We start from the raw sequence: 23,483 nt of genomic DNA on the forward strand, positions 1-23,483 counted from the left end.
AGAATCACTTGAACCCGGAAGGCGGAGGTTGCAGTGAGCCGAGATCGCGCCACTGCCCTCCAGCCTGAGCGACAGAGGGAAACTCCGTCTCAAATAACAACAAGAACAACAACAACATAGTCAAAATGTGTGAGCAGTATGAGGTGAAGGAAGAGTTCCGGGAGAAAATGGATGGGAATGTGTTGTTACATATTCTGATCTGTGTACAACCAAAGTGGTGGAAGGGTGACATGCCCTTCCTGTTAAGCACAAACTCACCTAAAGCTCACTCTATTTATGATAGTATCTTTATTATCTGACCTAATAAAACAAGAAAACAGAATTTAGCCCACACAACTGTTCCTTGAGTGGAAAAGGTGGATCCTTCTCAGTGTGGCCCTAACACATTAATACACATGGGAGTTTAAAGGTAGAGTTTGCACCCAATGGAGAGCTAAAAATGCTTGGTGGTGATTATTGCTGCAGTTTACATACAACATGATAATGGAAACCCCCCCACAGCCACAGTGGAATTTCCACTGAAGAGCTAACTGGATAGAGACAAGGATCCACGTAGGCAAATCTTCAAAATGTAATTTTGTAGCCTCTATTTTAAAACTATACTACTACTTCTTAACCAAGCTTATGGCATACAGTTGGGGAAGAATACTATAGATTAATTTTTTAGAGTGGGGTTGGGGGAAGTCAAAATTACTTAAGGACTCTGTACCTTTTTCTCTTTCTACACACAGATTACATCTGTGTTATCTTACACGTTCCTCTGCATTAGAAACCAAAATGGCCTCCATACTGGATTGGCTTCCACATAGTAGCTCTATCCTTTATCCTCCCTTCTGTTACATCAGTAAATTGGGTATTCTGCAGTAGGCTTTTCCAAATGAGAAAAAAAGGTAATTTTTTTTTTTTTTTTTTGAGACGGAGCTCGCTCTGTCGCCCAGGTTGGAGTGCAGTGGCGCAATCTGGGCTCACAGCAAGCTCCACCTCCCGGGTTCATGCCATTCTCCTGCCTCAGCCTCCCGAGTAGCTGGGACTACAGGCACCCGCCACGATGCCCTGCTAATTTTTTGTATTTTTAGTAGAGACAGGGTTTCACCATGTTAGCCAGGATAGTCTCGATCTCCTGACCTCGTGATCCACCTGCTTCGGCCTCCCAAAGTGCTGGGATTACAGGCATGAGCCACCGTGCCCGGCACCAAATGAGAAAATATGGTAATTCTTTACTATCTTTATCCACTCAAAAAGCTTCATTTAAAGTTGATGGAGGCCAGGCATGGCGGCTCACGCCTGTAATCCCAGCACTTTGGGAGGCCGAAGCAGATGGATCACTTGAGGTCAGGAATTTGAGACCAGCCTGGCCAACATGGTGAAATCCCATTTCTACTAAAAATACAAAAATTATCTGGGTGTGGTGGTGGGCACCTGTAATCTCAGCTACTCAGGAGGCTGAGGCAGGAGAATCGCTTGAACTTAGGAGACGGAGGTTGTAGTGAGCTGAGATTGCGTCACTGTACTCCAGCCTGGGTGACAGAGCAAGACTGTCTCAATAAATAAATAAATAAATAAAAATAAAGTTGATGGAAACAAGAAATCAAATCTAGCCTCAGTTTAGGACAGAGGTTTCAAATGAGTGACCTGCAGGTCAAGTCTGGTCTGCTGATGTGTTTTCTTTGGCCCACACGGTATTCTGAAAAATCAGGACTGCTTACATCAAATCTACATTTCCAGCCTCCCAGAAGGTAACACCGAGTCCACAGTCCTGCATAATAAACGTTGCGTGGAATTTATCACAATTGTCCCTTTCAAAAAGTCCTCAGATCCTCCTTTCCCTGACTGTGATACATTTCACTCATTTACAGTAGTGCCAGACCTCTATAGGTAGACACAGATCCTCTAGCTAGGGAGGGTACCTGTAGATAATTATCAATAAAAAAAAATGAAAAAAATTATATAAAAAATAGTGTCTTTTTTATGTATCCAATATATTTTTATTCAAGAACACAACAAATTATAACTACTAGCAAATTGACAGTTTTATATTTTCAGTAGTGCTACACCGAACATTTGTTAAATGTTGTTTTTTTCTGAGAAAGAATGGAAGAAACGTACGCGCTTTCTATGAAATGTACAAAGTTAAAAAAAAAAAATAAGGCCTCTGCTATGATTTTTGACTTAACATATGCTTTAGCAATCCAACAGAATTCCAGGCACCTAAAAAGTATCAGTTTTTCATCTTTTAAAGTTAAAAAAGTGATTAATTTAATGGTCATTTCTTAGTTAATTCAGGAATTTGAAAAAGTTCTAAATATTAAGAAAATTTTTTTCATTAGATTAGATTTCTGTTTCAGAACATCTCTAAACCTTTCCAAATGAATGAATTTAATAGAAATTCATTCTGATACATGCATGACTACAATAAACAAAAATGTAGCTAGTTACAATTAAATATTGGAAAAAATACCTTCCTTTCCTCAATGGTATGGTAGAAAGAAAACCTAATGTGAAATCAGAGAAACTTACTTCATCATGGCTCTTGCTATGCAACTGCTATGTAAAGCAATCAATGGCAAGAAGAAAAAAAGAGAGAAGACACGCTCAAGACAGCAAGACCTAATGGAACACACGAACATTGGTTAAATCTTCATTGGAACAATTCAAATGTTAAAAGGCATTTTTAAGCAACTGGTGAAATTTGAATATGGACTATTAGATAATGTTAAGGAATTATTAGTAGTAACTTTTAAAATATGCTGTGTGTTTCCATTGAAGTTGTAATCTTGCTAGCAGAAATTGTATGCAAAATAGGTATTCAGTAGATGTTGTTGATGCTGATGTCGAATTGTAGTATTTCAAATTTAGGCTGAAGGTCAAGAAGCATTGGGAAATAATTTGTACCTTTTCAGAATTACTGAATTTTAGAGGTGGAAATGACAAGAGGAGTTATCTAGTCAAAATAAATTTATCTTAAGCATGAGGAAAAGGACACGCAGCTAGACAGTGGTGGGGCTGGTCTAGAATGCAGGTTTCTGTGCTGAGGCCCAGATGATACCTCCTTCAGTGTAGCTTACACGGAGGCTCTGACAGCTTCAAAGCCCTCTGTAGCTCACAACTCAATTCTTTCTCCTTTCTCATTTAACTTTATAATCTTGCTCTTCCTCCCAACTCCATTTTCCATCACCAGGCATTTTAATTTATATTCACTTAACAACTTTCACTTTCCTTGGGAAAGCTGCCAAAGGCAATGCTAGCTGAGAAGGAGTAATAATGAGCAAAGGAAAAACAAGGCAAAATTAGAAGAAGAACAACAACAGCTGTTTAAGCTTTCTCTAGATTTATATACCTACTTTATCCTCCCAGCTTTCATGGAGACATGTTTTTTCTAAGCTCTGTCAACGGACACATAATAGCTTTCTATCAATCATATAGGTCTCAAAGAAAAAAAAAAAAAAGGTTTTAAGCCATTGGTACACAAAGAACCAGTGCTGCTGAAATACCTCTCCCTCTCCATTCCTTTTTTCCATCCTTTATCTGCTCTTTTCAACAGCTAGCATGAAGGCCAAAAATCAAAATATTATTTTGATAAGCCTTTTAGTAATAAATTGCTTTTTAAACTATGCACATGTATTACTTTAAAAAAGCTATGTTTTAGAAAGCTGAATTATAATTATCCAGTACTCTGTTTAGCACCAAATGGAAAAATTAAAAACTCAGCTTGAATGCTTCTGAATTTATAAAATAAGCCAGGCAACCCTAATACGAGTGTGGACAGATAATATCAGCAGTAAGTTGTACCAATATATCATAAAGAAGGATAAACATATAAATACAAATGAATAGACATATGGGATTTAGTAAGTACAAACTAAGTAGAAAAACGTGTGTTTCTGGGGCCTATTACAAAGGAATTATAGCTATCTTTTACTAAGTTCCTCTATCATGTTATACACTTACACTACACATACATTATCACTAATCCTCACAACAAGCCTAAGGGAGGACTGCCCATATTTTATAAATGAGTAAGAGGTAGGACCAGAATTTTAATATGAAGCTGTCTGACTCCCTGTTCATCTTCTTTCCACTATAACATAAAAATACATATGCAATTTAAGTTTAGGAGGGGAAAAGTTATGCTCTTTGCTCTTATTCTAATAGCAGCTCATTTTCATTTTTTACTTGAAAATTTTTTTTCTTTTTTTAATAACAGAGATGGGATCTCACTGTGTTACCTAGCTGGTCTCAAACTCCTGGGCTCAAGTGATCCTCCTGCCTCAACCTCCCAAAGTGCTGGCATTACAGACATGAGCTACCTCGCCCAGCCAGCAGCTCATTTTAACCATGTTCCATGGTCCAGGCTAACATTTAGCTAGTATGCTGTGGTGTGGCATAAGGGCTAAAGGCTGTTCTGATTAATCGGGTATCTGTTCTGTTCGATTTGTGCCCATGCCATACTAATCATTAAATATTTTAAATATTACAACTGTCCACGGCACAGAACTTTCAGAATTTTCAATCAAATACTTATTCAGATACTTGAAATCATCCAAAACCACTTCTTATGACATATTTTCCATACCTATAGGTATCACAGGTCTACTTCTATGCAAAATTTGACTGGTCCTCTCTCTAAGTAATAATATGCCAAGATTCCCAGTTTTTATACTAGAAGCTTAAGCTTTGCCATATTTATGTATATCAAAGCATGGGGCACATCTTTAAATCAGCAATACAAAATTACTGTACTCCAGGTTTTTGCCAGCAAGTCCAACCTTGAAATGATATCCTGTTTTTCTTGTCAAGTCAGGCTTGTAGCATTTCACATTTGGGAAGACAGTCTAATACACAGGATACTACCTGCACCTTCTTTAGTTCTTGCTATCATATTACATCACCAGAAAGTAATATATCTGGACATTAGCTTATGTCCTTAGATAAAAATGCCTACACTGTTTCGCACAAAGTTATAATCTTGGATTTTATCAAGATTCAATATAAGAAATGACCATATGGGAAAAAGGAAGCAATGGTATAAATATTTCAAAGACAAATCCAAATGTCATCATAACAAAAGTGTGATTTATTTCTGAGAGCTTACTCTAAATTTATTTATTAGTTAGTTATGTTAAAATCCGTTTGCCCAACCAGCATACATAAAGTGTTGTACAAGCTCCCTCTGCTGGTTAAGATATAGAACTACCAAAACACATGTTCCATTAGGTTAACTGCGTCATCCTCTTCAGAAATTTCTGTAACTGCAGCCTGAGATCGAAGAATAGACATGATGTCATTAGATAATTTGTCAAAGCCATTCTGTGAACATATATTTGCCACTTCTTGCCACCTTTCTGTGGAGCAAAATGAATCATTTATCATAAGACTTTCTACTGCATCTGTGGGGGAAAAAATACAATATTATAGTATGGCACTTATTTGATAATCCATACTTTAGTGATTCTTCAAAAATAGAAAAGGAGATAATCTCAACTCAGTTACTGTTAAACTCTACCTGATTCCCCTAAGACTAATGATATAACATGCAGCAGTCTAGCTCATGGTAAGTATTCGTGTTAGTTCCTTCTCCTCCTCCCTTATCATTAACCTCTTGATGTCTCAATTCAACCCTTTACCACTTCTCACATTCCACGTCTCCACTCATTGCCTTCTTGTTATGGTAGCAGATGTTGAAGGCTATAAGGCAGGAGCTCAGAAAGTGATGAATGTGGGCTCATTCTTATTCAAAGAGTCTATAAGGCACCACTAGAAACTATCAAATAACTGTGGACCTATAGGTGAAGTTTTCATGATTTCAAACACTTATATAAATGCCTTAGTGCTGCTAACCCAAGGACTTAGGAAACTCTTTGACAAACTCTTCATCCTGTCTCTAGATGGAGACCTCTTAATGATGGGGCTTCTATAACAAATATTTTTCTTAAGGAAATAAAATCATTTTGTTAAAGAAATTTAATATTATTTACTTTTAAAAATATCTTAGTGATCTACCAGTTTATGGAACTCATTTCTTATCTATTACCTGCATTACTTATGGTACTTCATAAAAGAGGATCACTTTTTAGAACACTGTCATCACTATAATTTTATTTCTACCATAATTACCATTTTTCTACAAAAATATTTTAGTTGATATTTGTAATGATAATTTCAAAATATAGTTATCTTCCAAAATATGTTTTCAAGTAATTTAAAATCAAGTTGTCTGTTCAACTTCCTATATTAAATTAATGAAAAGAAAATAAAAGTGAGTTTTAATTATTCTCTCTCTCTCTCTCTCTTTTTTTTTTGAGGCAGGGAGCACAGTGGCACAATCACGGTTCACTGTAGCCTTGAGCTCCCTGGGCTCAGGCGATCCTTCCACCTCTGCCTCTCGAGTAGCTGGGACTACAGGTGCATGCCACCACACCTGGCTAGTTTTTGTATTTTTTTCATAGAGACAGGGTTTTGCCATGTCACCCAGGCTGGTCTTGAACTCCTGAGCTCAAGCGATCCACCCGCCTCAGCCTCCCAAAGTGCTGGGATTACAGGGGTGAGCCACCGCACCCAGCCTAATCAGTTATTCTCTAATCCACAGCAGAGTCAGGTTCAGAGTGAATATCACATGTAAACACACAGACATTTGGTTTAGGAATTAAAACATATAGTTTATATCTACATAACATTTAAAATACATATAAAAGATAGCTAAATATACACATGTCAATATATATAACGTTTTTAGTGTTAGTGATTACAATTATTGTAACATCTCCCTCAGGCTTCATAAAGATTATCTCTTCATTTTAATTCTCTCAAGAAACATATCCTATTGCCAACGGATTATTATTTATATGGCAATCTTTATATTTATAAACTCCTTAAGTTAACTCTTGCTAAGAAGGAACTCTTAGGGAAATTTGAGTTAACTCATGCATAATCATCTTGAACCTCTCCCTAAATAACCCACTACTATTTCTTCCACAACATTTTACTCTACTTACCTATCCCACCTTTATTTATTTCTTGAAGTAGCTTAATGCCAATTTTTTTCTTATCTACAGAGAACAGATGAAGTATGGCAAGACCAAAAGATAAAGATGTTTGTTTCTCATTCAACTCTTTAGTGAGACACTGAATTAATTCAATCTGGGGACATGACATTAATAGCTGCAACAGGTCATCTGAAGGCAAAAATGAAAGAACTTTATCTCAACATCCTAACATGATAAATCAACTAGAAACTAGGACTAGCTAATGTCTATACCTGCCAATCAACAGTTTTTCTAATCCTTTCAAAGCCCTCAATGACCCACTCCAACCTAAACTCAACAGTACTATCCCCTAGCCCCCCCGAAAAAAAATCATGATCAGCATAGCAAAAAACAAAGGAAAACTACCCATAAGAGTATCCAAAATACAATCAAATAATTATAACGAAAAGAAATGTGGTATAATAAAAATATAGATTGGCTCTCAGGAAACCTGAATTCTAATCATAGCTCTATCAGTCACTTACTCTTTTGGAACTCAGTTTTCACATCTGAAAAGCGCTAGAATTGGATATAATTTCTTTTTTTTTTTTTTTTTTGAGACAGTCTCACTGTCGCCCAGGCTGGAGTGCAGTGGTGTGATCTTGGCTCACTGCAAACTCCGCCTCCCAGATTCACGCCATTCTCCTGCCTCAGCCTCCCAAGTAGCCAGGACTACAGGCGCCCACCACCATGCCTGGCTAATATTTTGTATTTTTAGTAGAGACGGGGTTTCACCATGTTAGCCAGGATGGTCTCGATCTCCTGACTTGTGATCCGCCCGCCTCGGCTTCCTGAAGTGCTGGGATTACAGACGTGAGCCACCGCGCCCGGCCGAAGTGGAGATAATTTCAAAGGTTCCATCTAATACTACAGTTTGTTTGTCTATATCTTGTGGCTCATATTTGGACCAAATTCTGGTGAGTATAATGTCTTTCTGTGCCTTGCACAGAAAATGCAATTCAGTAATTTTTTTCCTAAAACTATCAAGTATTTAGAAATTCAAAAATGAAAACTTTAAGAAGCCATTAGCTATTTCAAGTAGCTAGAGGTGGAGCCATATGAAGTTGCCTATGTTTGACCACACACACACACAAAAATCCATATGGGTTAATCTACTAGTTAACCACTGAGGTAATCTAAAGCTACAATTATGATTTGTATTCTTAAATTTTTTCAAAACAAAGTCTCACTGTGCTGCCCAGGCTGGAGTGCATCGCTCATCATAGGCATAATGATTGTGTACTATATCCTCAAACTCCTGGGCTCAAGCAGTCTCCCGCCTCAGCCTTCCCAATAGCTGAGACTACAGGCATGCACCACCGTGCCCCACTCTATAGTCTCAAATTTGTAAACTTTGTATTAACTTCCTAAATTTTTTTAAGTAAAAATATTATTTTGGGGCCACAATAGAGGTAATTTTCAGAATAACTCTGAGAGCCTTTCAAGAACTACCATAAACATAATTTAACTCTGAAAGCCTTGGGTTTTTAAAATGTATTTAATATATAGAGACAGGGTCCCACTATGTTGCCCCAGGCTGGTCTTGAACTCCTCGTATCCCTTTCGCTTACTACATTTCAAAATCCATTTTCTTTTTAAAAAATTATTATTATTATTATGGGATAAGGTCTCACTCTTATGCCTAGGCAGGAATGCAGTGCCACAATCACAGCTCACTGCAGCCTAGAATGTCTGGGTTCAAGCGATCTTCCCATCTCAGCCTCCTGAGTGGCTGGGACTACAGACCCTATCCCTAAAATTTTTAAATTCTAAAAGTAATTAAAATCTATATCCCATGTCTAAACATTAACTAATATAATTCTTACCTATGGAAAAATAATAGTTAACAACCCAGAAACTGAAACTGTATACTTAGGTAATGGAATATTAACTAATACCTACTATGCCAGATTCTGTCCTGTCACTACACAACAAAATCACTTACCTCTAGCTGTGCCTTAGCCTCTGTATGGAAACATACTATTTTTTTCATCTATAAAATGGTACAATAACAAAATCTACCTCATAGAGTCAACATAAGGATTAAGTGAGATAATCCATGGAAAAAAGCCTAGCTATTATTACAATAATAGTATAGGGCATGCTGTTATTAATGAAGACATTTGTAACTCAAAAAATATATAGATTCTAAGAAAAAGTCAGTTAATTGCTTGAAAATGACCAGATTCAACAACCACTAAAACTCCTTTTTCCTGGAAGAATGTGACCTAAAACAGCTATGTTTGGTTCCACTTTGCATCTTCTTAGAACTGGGATACACAGCCTGCAAATCAGGACGGGCAGTGGCCTGGGAGATGGGGAGATGTCAGCAATGCCCATACTCAGAGTTATTGCCAAACTAGATCCAGAGTAACAGATCTGCTCATCCAACTAGGGTCACCCTAAGGTCCACAGTTCTCTTAGATGACTGCTCAATTGTAATCTCAGATTACTGTTCAATTGTGTTTTAAAATTTTGAAATAAATTAGAAATTCTTCATTTCTAATGCTTATATTACACTTTAAATATATCACAGGCTGGGCATGGTGGCTCACGTCTGTAATCCCAGCACTTTGGGAGGCCAAGGTGGGCAGATCACAAGGTCAGGAGATAGAGAACATCCTGGCTAACACGATGAAACCCCATCTCTACTAAAAATACAAAATATTAGCCAGGCGTGGTGGCGGGTGCCTGTAGTCCCAGCTACTTGGGAGGCTGAGGCAGGAGAATGGCGTGAACCCAGTAGGTGGAGCATGCAGTGAGCCAAGATTACGCCACTGCACTCCAGCCTGGCAACAGAGTGAGACTCTGTCTCAAAAAATAAATAAATAAAAAATAAAATAAAATATTACAAATAAGTTATTTTTAAAAATCACATATGTAGTATGTTACTCTGTATAAATTTATCTTTAAAACTGTATATTTCCAGGACTATCTGGTTTATTAAATGTTTTTATTTTGAGGAAATACATAATATTTTTGAACATCTAGCATGAAAGCCAATCAGCTCCAGCTTACTTATGTTCATGAAAAATTACAAAAGAAATTTCCCACTTATTGGTATATATAAAATTGATATTATAATGTAAGTTTAAAGTAGTGCCTGCTATCATGGGTAATTTTACAATTAAAGTCCAGAATTCAAATGTATACAAATGGCAGACATTTTAACTTACCGGTAGTAAAGTCCTTGAACTGCTGTATGTACTCCATGACCCTATGAGTCTGACCCTGTTTACACAAGCAAAGAATAACTTTGTTGTGCAGGCCACATTCACTGTAGATAATCTGAGCTAAAGCCAGGCACTTGGCCTTGTTATAAGTATCCTGCTCCCCATAATCACAAATCACATCCCCAGCCTCCTCAGAAAATGTCAGTCTAGAACAAGCAGATCAATAAGACATACGTTAGAAAATTCCTGATGAGTGGCTGAGGCTGAAATATTTGAAAATTCAGCACAGTAGAACTGGATTTTCTACTGCCTGCAAGAATTCCAAGTTACAATTTAATAGGCCATTTATTATGTAGGAGAAATTAAACATATCTGAGATTTAACAACAACAACAAAAAAAACAATCAGTGTGTATTCCCTTGGAGGAAGACATTTTGGCTCCTCAAAAGCTCAAGTTTCAAAAAAAAACCACAAACAAGATTAAAACTCTCCTAAAAAGACTGATAGGTCTAAAAATTATGAGGTAAACAAAAATGCTCTCATAATTGAGGGTCTTAATATTCTCAAGCAGTTATCGAGATTCTAAACCCTACGGAATATAAAAGCTTATTAAATATTGGTTATAGATAGTGACAACAATTTCAGCTCATAGAGGTAGATATTGCAAGCATTTTTACCAAAAGTAAAACAGAAAGTGTGACAGCACTGTTATTTTTTAAATTTGTTATAGATTTATAAGAGGCAAGACGGGAAAATGGACATAATTGTGCCTATTAGGAAAGACTGAAGAAGCAGTTCTTTTGAGATGGGTCAACAGAATAGATTTCACTTGTCCTATTTTAGTGTACCACCTTTATACACAACTGAAGTTAATCATCCGTTGTACTATCAGAGTAACTTCACCTAGAAACTATAAGCATAGCCAAAAGACCATCTGTGCATGATTAAACATATCACTTCTAATTACTAGTGGTATGAAAATTATATTTTATATTTTTAATTAATAGTTACAAAATAACGGCAATCATATGATATTGGTGTCTGTATACATCTAAAAATGCTGGTAACATTAAAATGAAATCCTGAACCCCCTACAAAATGTCTCTTTACTGAAAATTCAGTAAATAAAGCCTTCTGTGTTTATTGGGGTGGGCAGCAGAGGGGGGAGTCTAAATCAAAAGGCAGCTTGAGTACAAATCAATTATTTAATTAAGCAGTTCTCTGACTTCCACACTTTAATACCAAAATAAAGTTTAGTAGCTACAGTTGCCACAATTCCTGAGGCTGAACAAGTTAATTATTTCAGTCTATGTAGAGACTGAAATACTGTAGCAAAATCATAATGCCAGTATTTTAGTATTTATTTATCTTATTAATGCCATTTTATTTAAGGGTCACCACCTCAGAGAAGGCCAGGGCTGGGAAGTTTTTATTTCCCTCCAATCACCTCATCATACCCTCTTTCTATTTTCCTAAAGTCCCCTTGTTGGGTTTTCTCACCCTTACTCCTAACTCAAAGAGGACTGTTTCTGGGACTTCTGAAAGTGGATCTGAGACCAGGCTAGCTCTGGAGAATATGAACAGCTAATAAATAAAATAAAATATGCTTAACCCCACAGTAATCTAAGACATACTGGATTATAAATTTGGTTTAAAAATTTTTAATGTCAAAATAAAGGTAATATACAATCTCCAAATCCATGCATAAAATTTATTTACTGTTACTTTCTAGGATTGAGTTTGCAAAGTTAAAATTTCAGAGGATATTTATCTTCTTCTGGGAGCAATGTCTGCAATTAAGAGAAGTAATACCAGTAAAGGATGGTTCCTTAAAATTTAGACTTTGTAGACCAAGTGATTAGACTTTTCACAGGTAAGAATGACTAAGAGAGCCATGATTAGCCCATTAGGCAGGCTGCTAAAGGGCTAGCTCTATGCTGAGCTTCTGGGAATGAACTGGAAGGCTTTTTAAGGTAGCTATGTGATAGAGGCCAGATAATCAGAGGCAGAAGCCAGGAAACAGAGACTAAGTATGAAGAATGTGAATTGCCTTTAATATTCCCTGTTATATTATCTCAGGATCCTTAAAACTAGTGGCATTTCCTCAATGCATGTAGTCACAGAACTGCATAGTTATTAAAGAATTTAAATTCTTAGAACTAAGAGGTAGAATGGGTCAAGAACCATCACTATGTGTAAGAAACTTAATCTTGTCTGAAGTGTCTTTGCACTAGAACTTTTTAAAACAGGTTTTGGTAAAGAACATACACTTTCTGATGATGTCATCAAGTCCAAACCATTTCCAGTGCTCCCTGATAAGTACTTTTTGTGGAGGGTGTAGAAACATGATCAGGCAGAGAAAGAGAGAAGGGCGCAAAGAGAGAAAAGAAGGGCATACATATGAAGAAGAAATTTCCTAAAGCAAAATTAACAGGCCAGTCGCGGTGGGTCATGCCTGTAATCCCCAGCACTTTGGGAGGCCGAGGCGGGTGGATCACCTGAGGTCGGGAGTTTGAGACCAGCCTGACCAACATGGAGAAACCCCGTTGCTACTAAAAATACAAAAAATTAGCCAGGTATGGTGGCGCATGCCTGTAATTCCAGCTAATCGGGAGGCTAATACAGGAGAATCGCTTGAAGCCGAGAATCAGAGGTTGCAGTGAGCCGAGATTGTACCACTATGCTCCAGCCTGGACAACAAAAGTGAAATTCCATCTCAAAAAAAAAAAAAAAAAAAATTAACTATTATGTGGACAGTAAATGAAGGTCATAATAAGAATGGGTGGGAGAAACACTTCACACTGGTAAATAGTGCCATCAAGATAGCTTTAACAAGTTGTATAGGGGAAACGGTGATTTTGAAATGAGTGGTAGTAGGCAGTAGTATGCAAACCTACCATTTTTATGTTTGGGACATTTCTAAGTCATGAATTTATTTAGGAAGTGCTTGCTTACTAAAGTCCATTTATCTCTTTATGATACCCTTCTTAAAGATGAGAGCTCTTCATTATTCCCTAGTATGTGTTCTACATCCCTATGCATTCAGAGCCAAGTAAGCACAGCCCTTATGCTGCCAGCAGCAGGCTATAACTACTAGACAGATGACAGGGAGGCCTTTCCCTACTCTGCCTTCCAATATGCACAGCCCAGCCCATCTTCGCAAAGACACAGTACAAGCAGCTGCTATCTATTCTCTGACAGATCTTCGTAAGTTGTTCCGTTGTTATGGTAGACACTGTTCTGGTGCCTCATCCAGGTCCCATTTACTGAACTGGTGCCCCTTCTCCAGCTGACTACTAAGAGCTCACAGTTGCCTTCTTCTCTGAAGAATTGTCCTCAGGTGTCTGCAGCCTCCTCACCTAGAAAATTATGCCTATCCACAACCCCCAGTAGTCTATACTCAACCCCCAGGGACTGACTGATAGGGGTTACAAAAGGCCAGCCCCTTAATAAAAGGAAAGAACTCTGTGTAATGTCTATGCTCTATAACCCTCTCCCTGTGATAATGGCTAATACCAGACTTGAACTGAGTTCACATCCTGCTTGGCTCTTAGTTCTAAGTCCTATCCTATTTCATTCCCCTTAAAAATTTTCCTGAGGAGTAGTTTATTAGTAAATGATCTGCACCCTAATCTAAGTCTTAAGTTCTCTTCAAGGAAATACTGAGTGCCAAAAATATTCCTTTCTGCTCCATTATATAGCAACAGTCCTACCTGTTTATGATAATCAAGTCAGTCAAAACTTCCTGACTCACAAACACTAAAGTTGCAGACATGGGAAGCACACATTTCCTGAGATGGTTAATTTTATGTGTCAACTTGACTGGGCCAGAGGGTGCCCAAATATTTGGTTGAATATTACTCTGGGTGTGTCTGTGGGGTATTCTGGGATGAGATTAACTTTTTCTTTTTAGTTTGGAAGTATTTATTTTCAAATTGTAATGTCAATTTTACCAGTACTAAAAAAGAGATTACACTTATTATAATGAGTTACGTAGTTTGTCAATTTTTTTGTTGAGATGACAATGTTAATATATATACTTTTATTCATCTGATAAAGATATCATTCACACATTCTATAAAGTTTCATTTTAATTAATGGTTTCCTTCTCTGACATTAGTGCTATTATCAGAACAGGAAATTAGAAAGTATGTCAAAAGCAACGCAAGCTTTTACTCTGTGGCAACTGGCTCTGTTGTGTAGGTAATACTTAACATTCCACACTTATTTTATTCTTACACTGGGAAAAACAGTCCAGTGTTTTTTGTGAGAAATCAATGAGGGAGGGGCTGAAGACTATATAAAAATCTGATTTATTATAACAGCAATTTTAAATGACCACTCTAACAGAGTACATGACCTGTAAGTGGTACTAAAAAATACTGATAGACTTTCAAAATAAATTTAACATAATTCGTTTAATAATTTTCTCATTTTCCCTAGTGTATACTTTTGTTGTTGTTGTTTGTTTTTTGAGACAATATCTAATTCTGTTGCCCAGGCTGGAGTGCGGTGGCATGCTCAAGTTCACTGAAGCCTTGATCTCCCAGGTTCAAGTGATTTTCCCACCTCAGCCTCCTAAGTAGCTGGGGCTACAGGCATGTGCCACCACGTCTGGGTTATTTTGTTTTATTTTATTTTTTTCATAGAGATGAGGTCTCCTATGTTGCCCAGGTTAGTCTTGAACCCCTAAGCTCAAGCAATTCTCCCGCCCTGGCCTCCCAAAGTGTTGAGATTACAGGCATGAGCCGCCATGACCAGCCTTCAAATTTTCTTTATAAGCTAACAAAACGGATTTTCTTGTTTTGTTCAAGGCTGAACAAAATTCAAAATATTTCTAAATAAAAAGTCAATGTCTGAATAAACTGTATAATTTTGCCAAACATGGTAATTTTAGGTGCATGGGAATAGGCTCTCAGGCCCTAAGATGAGTTCCTCTTCTTTTTTTTTTTTTTTTTTTTTGTTTTTTTTTTTTTTTTTTTTTTTTTTTGAGATGGAGTTTCGCTCTTGCTGCCCAGTCTGAAGTGCAATGGCACAATCTCGGCTCACCGCAACCTCTGAGTTCAAACGATTCTCCTGCCTCAGCCTCCCAAGTAGCTGGGATTACGGGCAGGTGTCACCACATCCAGTTAACTTTGTATTTTTAGTAGAGACAAGGTTTCTCCATGTTGGTCAGGCTGGTCTCCACCTCCCAACCTCAGGTGATCCGTCAGCCTTGGCTTCCCAAAGTGCTGGGATTATAGGCGTGGGCTGCTGCAACCAGCCAAGATGTGGTTCTTCTTTGTGTGAAAATTGAAGACTGACTCTGCCCTACCCCAAGGTATTCACACAGGAATGTTCTATGAAAGGTCTTTACTTGCTCCCAAGCTTATAATTGTGATAGATATGTATATGAATATGTATATCCCCAGTGTCAGTATGTACTTACAATCATTCCTACAATCGCTTTATGGTTTGCTCATAATTATGAAAAGCCAGCAGGCATAGCGATTGTTCTACTTATAGCCAGAAGTATCCACGAGGAGAAAAAAAGCTTACAGGAAAACCTAGGATTCGTTTCTTAGATGACCTGATAGGATTTTCACCCTTTGCAGCTATGTGACTAGTGAGGAAAGTTCATAGACCAGAAAAGCCAAACATTTGGTTGAAATGATGCTGTTCTGTTCTCTGCTCTAGATGGGAGCCATCTTCCCGCAGATGTTACTTTAAAGGATCTCCTCTCCTTTGCCTATGTCTATTGATAACTCTTGTCAATTTCTATCACCCCGATAATAGTCAATATGAAAATAAAGTTATTTGGAATGTAGTTGTGTATTTGCTAAGAAAATTAGATTTCTATAGGAAACTAAATGCATATATATATATTTTTTAGACTGAGTCTCGCTTTGTCACCCAGGCTGGAGTGCAGTGGCGCGATCTCGTCTCACTGAAACCTCTGCCTCCCTGATTCACACGATTCTCCTACCTCAGCTTCCCGAGTAGCTAGGACTACAGCCGTGTGCCACCATACCTGGCTAATTTTTGTATTTTTAGTAGAGACGGGGTTTCACCATGTTGGCCAGGTTGGTCTTGAACTCCTGACCTCAAGTCATCTGCCCACCTTGGACTCCCAAAATGCTGGGGTTGCAGGCATGAGCTGCTGCACCTGGCCATCATGCCTGGCTAATTTTTGTATTTTCAGTAGAGACAGGGTTTCACCATGTTGGCCAAGCTGGTCTTGAACTCCTGACCTCAAGTGATCCTCCCAAAGTGTTGGGATTAGCGGCATAGGCCACCATGCCCGACCACTAAACACTTTCTGATTAATTGCAATAGGGACCTGAAGTAAATCTTCAAGTAACATATTGATAAAACTATTAATATTTTTAGAACAAACAACTTTATTAACCAAATGTCAAAATTAAGTTAAAAGCTTAATTTTGCTTACCTTTGCTGTGTAACCCAATTGATAACTAAATCTAACCGTTTTTCCGATAATCCACATTTGATTCCTTCCAGGGTTAGAGCTGCATCAACAGGACATCGAAAAGCATGACTTGTGATAAAGAGGGCCTCAAAAAATAAGAGTAATGGAAGAGGCTTTCCTCTAATTTTTCCAACAGCTACAGAAAGGAGAAAATTTTCTGAGTCAAATACTTTAAGAAATAGTTTGCTTTTTCTTATTTCATATTACTATTTTCGTGCCTTTGCTTTTCTAAAACTTTAACAATCTAAAATTACACATTTATAATTTTTAACTCATGCTTATAGATTAAACTTTATATTCTGGATAATGACTAAATATCACAGGCCATGTGAAGATGGAGGCAGAGACTGGAATGATCTGCTACAAGCCAAGGGAGGCTAAAAATCACTGACAACCACCAGAAGCTAGGAGAGAGGCATGAAATGGAATCTCCCTTAGAGCCTCCAGAAAGAATGAACCCTTGACACCATGATTTCAGACTTCTGGCCTCCAGAACTGTGAGAGAATATATTTTTCTTTTAAGTCCTAGGGTTCTCCTGTTAATGAGGCCAATTTACCTCATTCTTTGGTCATAACCAAAGAAAACAAAAGGTGCAGCTGCAGATACACTGAGGATAAAATTCCTAATGCAAACTAACCTGCTCTAATGACCAATCACATGAGGCAAATATAAAACTGGACATTTAAAGGTATATACTTAGACTACCATAACCTAACTTGGAAAATAATTCAATGAGAATGACAAATTAGGATCCTGAAATTTACATGTAGATTCAGCCAGTGACCAAATAAAGTATGCCAATCCCAAATCAGCATGACTACAATTCATTTTTTATTAAGCTGTATGTACACTCAATGCTTGAACTTGCAGGGGAGGAAGACTGTCAATTTGAATTCTTAATTAATCCATCAGATTATTTTCCTTTTTGTGAGCAGAAAATAAATTTACCACCATATCTTATTTCCTAGATTTTTATTTAGTTCTCCTCCTCAAAGTCAAGTGAGACAGTTTAGAGAGAACAACTGGATATGGATGTCTTGGAATTTAGAGAACAAAAAGACCAGAGCCTGATATTTGCCTGGAAAGTGTAAAGGTGAAAGGCTAGAGTGAGTAAAGAGAATTAAAGTACGAGCAAATTCTACTTCCACAAGATTGCATGTTCCTCCAGGGTGAAGGAGATTCCATGAAAGGCAGGTTGGCTGGTTGTCTTGAAAAGGCTCTCTCAGAGAGGTCAGATAACCCCACCTGAGAGTGTTTGGGGATACACACCACCAGAAGTAGCTAAAGGGGAGTCATAAGCAGCCAGCTAAAGTAATACCTCCTGAATCAATAAAAGGCACCACGGAAAGTCCCCAGTGAGGGAAGGCCCTAAAAAGCAAAGACTAAAACAGTCAACTAGGAGCCATCATTGGGCATCTACCACACCCAAGAAACATCAAAGCCAAATGACCACTGCACCAGTTGAGTAAGACCTTTCCTGTCCCTTATATAACCCCACTGTAAAGCTGCCTAGTGATTAGAAGAGGAGTGAGCAGCAGAGCAAAGAAGAAGCAAACATGTCTCCTGAGCCTCAATAGGTTCTGGAGCCAAACCAGAGCCAAACCAGGGTAAGGGGAAAATTTTTAGATTAAACAAGAGACTGCAGTTTCTATTTAGTTTAGACTAGACTTTTCGGTACCTAAACATAAAACTATTAACATCTGAAAGTGAGTGAAAAAAAGCTATGTGACATGACCAAGATATTATCCAATAAAATAAATAGGAACGTCAACACAGTCCTTTTAAAGGGCAATGGTGAGGAAGAAAAAAGTTGTTTCTTGCTTTGTACTCTTATCAAGTCTAGCTTGAACTTTAGACTCTATCATGTCTAACTGATTTATGATCCAGTTTTATAGATATCAAAGCTGGTAAAACCAGAATAAAAATTGATTCTACATCTGATTGAGGGTCTACTAATGAAATGTATGGATTTTCACAAGATAATATATGATATCTATTTTTTAATTGTTCACAGACTTTTTAAACTTATTTCTCAACTCTCAGATGTACTGTATTGTAAATAAAAATTAATTCTGAATAAGTGGTGTGGTGCTAAAAACCCCTAAAGCTTGTATAGTGCTTTGAAATTATCAACTGGTCTTAACCAATAACTCTAATAAGTTGGGTATCATTAAAATTCCTAGTTTTCTCTTTCTCTCTCTCTCTCTCTCTCTCTCTCTCTCTCTCTCTCTTTCTTTCTTTCTTTCTTTCTTTCTTTCTTTCTTTCTTTCTTTTGAGATGGAGTCTCACTCTGTTGCCAGGCGGGAATGCAATGGTGCAATCTCAGCTCAGTGCAACCTCTGCCTCCCGGGTTCAAGCGATTCTCCTGCCTCAGCCTCCCATTTAGCTGGTGCATGCTACCACACCTGGCTAATTTTTATATTTTTAGTAGAGATGGAGTTTCACCATGTTGGCCAGGATGGTCTCGATCTCTTGACCTTGTGATCCGCCTTCCTCGGCCTCCCAAAGTGCTGGGATTACAGTCATGAGCTACCACGCTCGGCCTGTTTTCTTTCTTTTCTTTTCTTCTTCTTTTTGTTTTTTCAGACAGGGTCTCACTCTGTCGCCCAGGCTGGAGTGCAGTGGTACGATCACGGCTCACTGTAGTCTTAACTTCTCAGGTTCAGGTGATCCTCCCACTTCAGCCTCCTGGGTAGCTGGGACTACAGTCACGTGCCACCAAGGCTGGCTAATTTTTTTGTATTTTTTGCAGTGACAGAGTTTCGCCATGTTTCCCAGGCTGGTCTTGAACTTCTGGGCCAAGCAATCTGCCTACCCCAGCCTCCCAAAGTGTTGCTATTACAGGCACGAGCCACCACACCTGGCCAACATTCCTGTTTTTCAAGTAATAAAACTGAGTTTCAAGTAGATAAAGTAGCTTGCTCAAAGAACACAATGCAAGTGTATACTAAAGATAAAATTGAAACAAAGGTATTGTGCCTCCTACCCAACATTTTATAACATTCTATCTTCTTCATGTTTTGTGATAAGTTAAATATATATACATTTACACATACATATGATGGCAGAAGATTTCTTAGGCCAGGCATGGTGGCTCAAACCTGTAATCCCAGCACTCTGGTAGGCCGAGGCAGGCAGACCACAAGGTCAGGAGTTCGAGACCGGTCTGACCAACATGGTGAAACCCTATCTCTACTAAAAATACAAAAATTAGCTGGGCGTGGTGGCACGTGCCTTTAATCTCACCTACTCAGAAGGCTGAGGCAGGAGAATCACTTGAACCCAGGAGGTGGAGGTTGCAGTGAGCTGAGATCGCGCCACTGCACTCCAGCCTGGGCAGCAGAGTGAGATCCGTCTCAAAAAAAAAAAAAAAAAAAAACAGATTTCCTATACCTACTATAGATTAACAAGATTAAGGACAATTCAATTAGACTTTCAGGTAAAGATGGTAGACTGAACACACACATTCAATTTTAGTTCATTAAAATCATTAAAATAATAGTAAAGGGATTTCATAAGAACAAATTTAAAAGGAAATAACAAACAAAATTCTGAAAACCAGAAAATAGAGAGTGGAAACTAGCAGAGCAGAGCCTTAAAAGTTTGATTCCTGGCTGGGAGTGGTGGCTCACGCCTGTAATCCCAGCACTCTGGGAGGCTGAGGCCGGCAGATCACGAGGTCAGGAGACGGAGACCATCCTGGCTAACATGGTGAAACCCTGTCTCTACTAAAAATACATAAAATTAGCCTCTACTAAAAATAGATAAAATTAGCCGGGCATGGTGACAGGCGCCTGTACTCCCAGCTACTCCGGAGGCTGAGGCAGGAGAACTCCATGAATCTGGGAGGCGGAGCTTGCAGTGAGCCAAGATTGCACCACTGCACTCCAGCCTGGATGACAGACGGAGACTCCGTCTCAAAAAAAAAAGTTTGATTCTTAAACTACCAATAAGGAAAACCAAGAAGAAGCAATCCAGTTCACACCAAACACAGAAAGCCTCAGGAATTGCCAGCACCAGGAACCTCTGTAATGAGATGAGCTAAAACTAGAAATCTTGGCTGAAAGGCTGTTTAAAAAGCTATCCCTTACCCAGTCAGATGATACCCCCTTCCAGCTAGAAAAAGCTGAGGATTATTCTCTGAAAAAAATAAAACAAAAGGTGTCTACATGAAGACAGCAGACACAGTTGAGGGTAGAAATGCCAAACTATTAATACGCCTTTTTTGAATTTCCAGAGAACTTTCTTCATATTACTAGAATCACACTACATATAAGCTCCATGATGCAAATCATTTTTGCAGGTTTTATTTTCTGCTACATCCACAGCACCTAGAACAATGCCCAGCATATATTAGATAATCAATTTTGTTGAATGAAGAGTAGATGAATAAACAAATGAATGAGTTGGTTCCACACTTGTCTGTCTCTTTATCTCTTTTCCCAGTTAGTCCTTTATCTCATTGAAAGGATTAGGTCTTACTAATCTTTGTATCTTAATACCTAGGTCATAACAGTTTAAGCTACAGTTAAAAATAGTCTATTTATTAAAATTTTCTGAAAATGTTACAGTAATGTACTTCTGTGAACATTTTATTGGAAGCTCTGCTTCTACCAATGATATCTTTGAGCTTTAATATGTCTTAAAAACTAGGTTTTATACAAACTTTTAAAAACAGAAAGCAACTATCTGAAAAATAAGTATTTTAAGATTTAAGTAATTTTAATCGATTCTAAGCTATCAAACTTCGGATGGGCCTTTAAAGATCTAAGACTCTGAAAACGTGACAGTGTGGATCACATGGACTACTATTTCTGACTATATCTTTCCCTCTCCTTAGATAAAATAAAACAACCTACATCCACATGGGAATGAAGTTTGAATTTCAGTTATGTATGTGATTCAGGAAGCTAAAGCCAAGAAATTAACAAAGATCAGTTTAAGGCTGTGAAACATCAGAGACCAGGCAGAGACAAACATAAAGCCTTTCTAGAGAATACATAGTTATCCCACAGTGGGGGAGAAATTACGTTCACAATATTATCAATGTAAAAAGCTTACAATATTATAAATAAAAATTATCAGTCACACAAATCAAAGCGCATCCATGAGCAAGAGTTAGGATACCCAATAATCTGGAGAATTTATATACTTCAGAACTACACACAACTGACTATAAAAGAAAGTATAAAATATCTATGTTTGGCTGAGCACAGTGGTTCACGCCTATAATTCCAACACTTCAGGAGGCCAAGGTGGGAGGAATGCTTGAGCCCAGAAGTTTGAGACCTGCCTGGGCAACACTGTGAGATGTCATCTCTACAAAAACAACAACAACAACAAAAAAACACATTAACCAGGCATGGTGGGTGTGCCTATACTCCCAGCTACTTGGGAGGCTGAGGTGGGAGGATCACTTGAGCCTAGGAGGTCAAGGTTGCAGTGAGCTATGATCACACCACTGCACTCCCACCTGGATGATAGAGTGAGACCCTGTCTCAAAAAAAAAATTATATGTTTAAAATTATTAGAAATATAAAGGTAGAAGGCCGGGCGTGGTGGCTCAAGCCTGTAATCCCAGCACTTTGGGAGGCCGAGACGGGCGGATCACGAGGTCAGGAGATCGAGACCATCCTGGCAAACATGGTGAAACGCCGTCTCTACTAAAAATACAAAAAACTAGCCGGGCGAGGTGGCGGGCGCCTGTAGTCCCAGCTACGTGGGAGGCTGAGGCAGGAGAATGGCGTGAACCTGTGAGGCGGAGCTTGCAGTGAGCTGAGATCCGGCCACTGCACTCTAGCCTGGGTGACAAAGCGAGACTCCGTCTCAAAAAAAAAAAAAAAAAAAAGAAATGTAAAGGTAGAAATGGAAGCCATAAAAAAGAGGAACAGATTTTTAAAACAAGCAGATTTGAAATTTTCTAGAAACAAAAGATATGATCATTGAGGTGGCACTACAAATTAGTGGAGAAAGTACAGACTTTACATAAATAGTACTAAAACAGAGAAACTATATATTTAAAAAAATAAGGCTGGGCGCAGGGGCTCACGCCTGTAATCTCAATACTTTGGGAGGCTGAGGTGGGTGGATCACCTGAGGTCAGGAGTTGGAGACCAACCTGGCTAACATGGTGAAACCCCGTTTCTACTAAAAACAAAAAAACAATAATAAAAGAAATTAGCCAGGCATGGTGGCATGCTCCTGTACTCCCAGCTACTCCTGAGGCAGGAGAATCGCTTGAACCCGGGAGGCGGAGCTTGCAATGGGCCGAGATCACGCCATTGCACTCCAGCTTGGGCAACAAGAGCGAAACTCCTTCTCAAATAAAATAAAGTAAAACTGGCCCTGGCACAGTGGCTCATGCTTGTAATCCCAGCACTTTGGGAGGCCAAGGCAGGAAGATCACTTAGACTCAGGAGTTCCAGACTAGCCTGGCCAACATGGCGAAACCCCATCTCTACCAAAAATATAAAAATTAACTGGGTGTGGTGGTGCATGCCTGTAGTCTCAGCTACTCAGTGGTTGGGGCACGACAATCACTTGAACCTGGGAGGAGGACGTTGCAGTGAGCTGAGATCAAGCTACTGCACTCCAGCTCAGGCGACAGAGCAAGACTCTGTCTCAAAAAAAAAAAAAAAAAAAAAAAAATTATTATTAAAGAAAACAACTGAACTCCCAAATCATACTGAACACAAAAACAAGTTTCAGGTAGCTTAAAAACCTAAATGTAAACAGCAAAACTACGATATTTTCAGACGAGAAAAAAGAAAAATGAAAAATGACTTAGGGTAGGGAAGGACTTTTACATAATACATAAAAAT

The 23,483-nt window shown here is 38.4% G+C and overlaps 1 protein-coding gene across 6 annotated transcripts in view; it reads right to left on the reverse strand.

The window, feature by feature from the left end:
* Window positions 1-5,051: 5,051 nt before the first annotated feature.
* The window catches only part of CLHC1 (clathrin heavy chain linker domain containing 1), a 65,103-nt gene continuing 46,671 nt past the window's right edge, over window positions 5,052-23,483 (reverse strand). For all 6 annotated transcript variants that reach the window (XM_007970601.3, XM_007970602.3, XM_073023002.1 and 3 more), the window contains 4 exons: window positions 16,623-16,797; window positions 10,199-10,401; window positions 6,993-7,172; window positions 5,052-5,387 (listed from right to left, as the gene is read on the reverse strand). In XM_007970601.3, coding sequence (XP_007968792.1) covers window positions 5,191-5,387; window positions 6,993-7,172; window positions 10,199-10,401; window positions 16,623-16,797 — 755 coding nt within the window. In that variant the 3' untranslated portion in view covers window positions 5,052-5,190. The remainder of the gene's footprint in view (window positions 5,388-6,992; window positions 7,173-10,198; window positions 10,402-16,622; window positions 16,798-23,483) is intronic.

The sequence above is a fragment of the Chlorocebus sabaeus genome, chromosome 14 (assembly GCF_047675955.1).
Source record: "Chlorocebus sabaeus isolate Y175 chromosome 14, mChlSab1.0.hap1, whole genome shotgun sequence".
NCBI classification, from domain to species: Eukaryota; Metazoa; Chordata; class Mammalia; order Primates; family Cercopithecidae; genus Chlorocebus; species Chlorocebus sabaeus.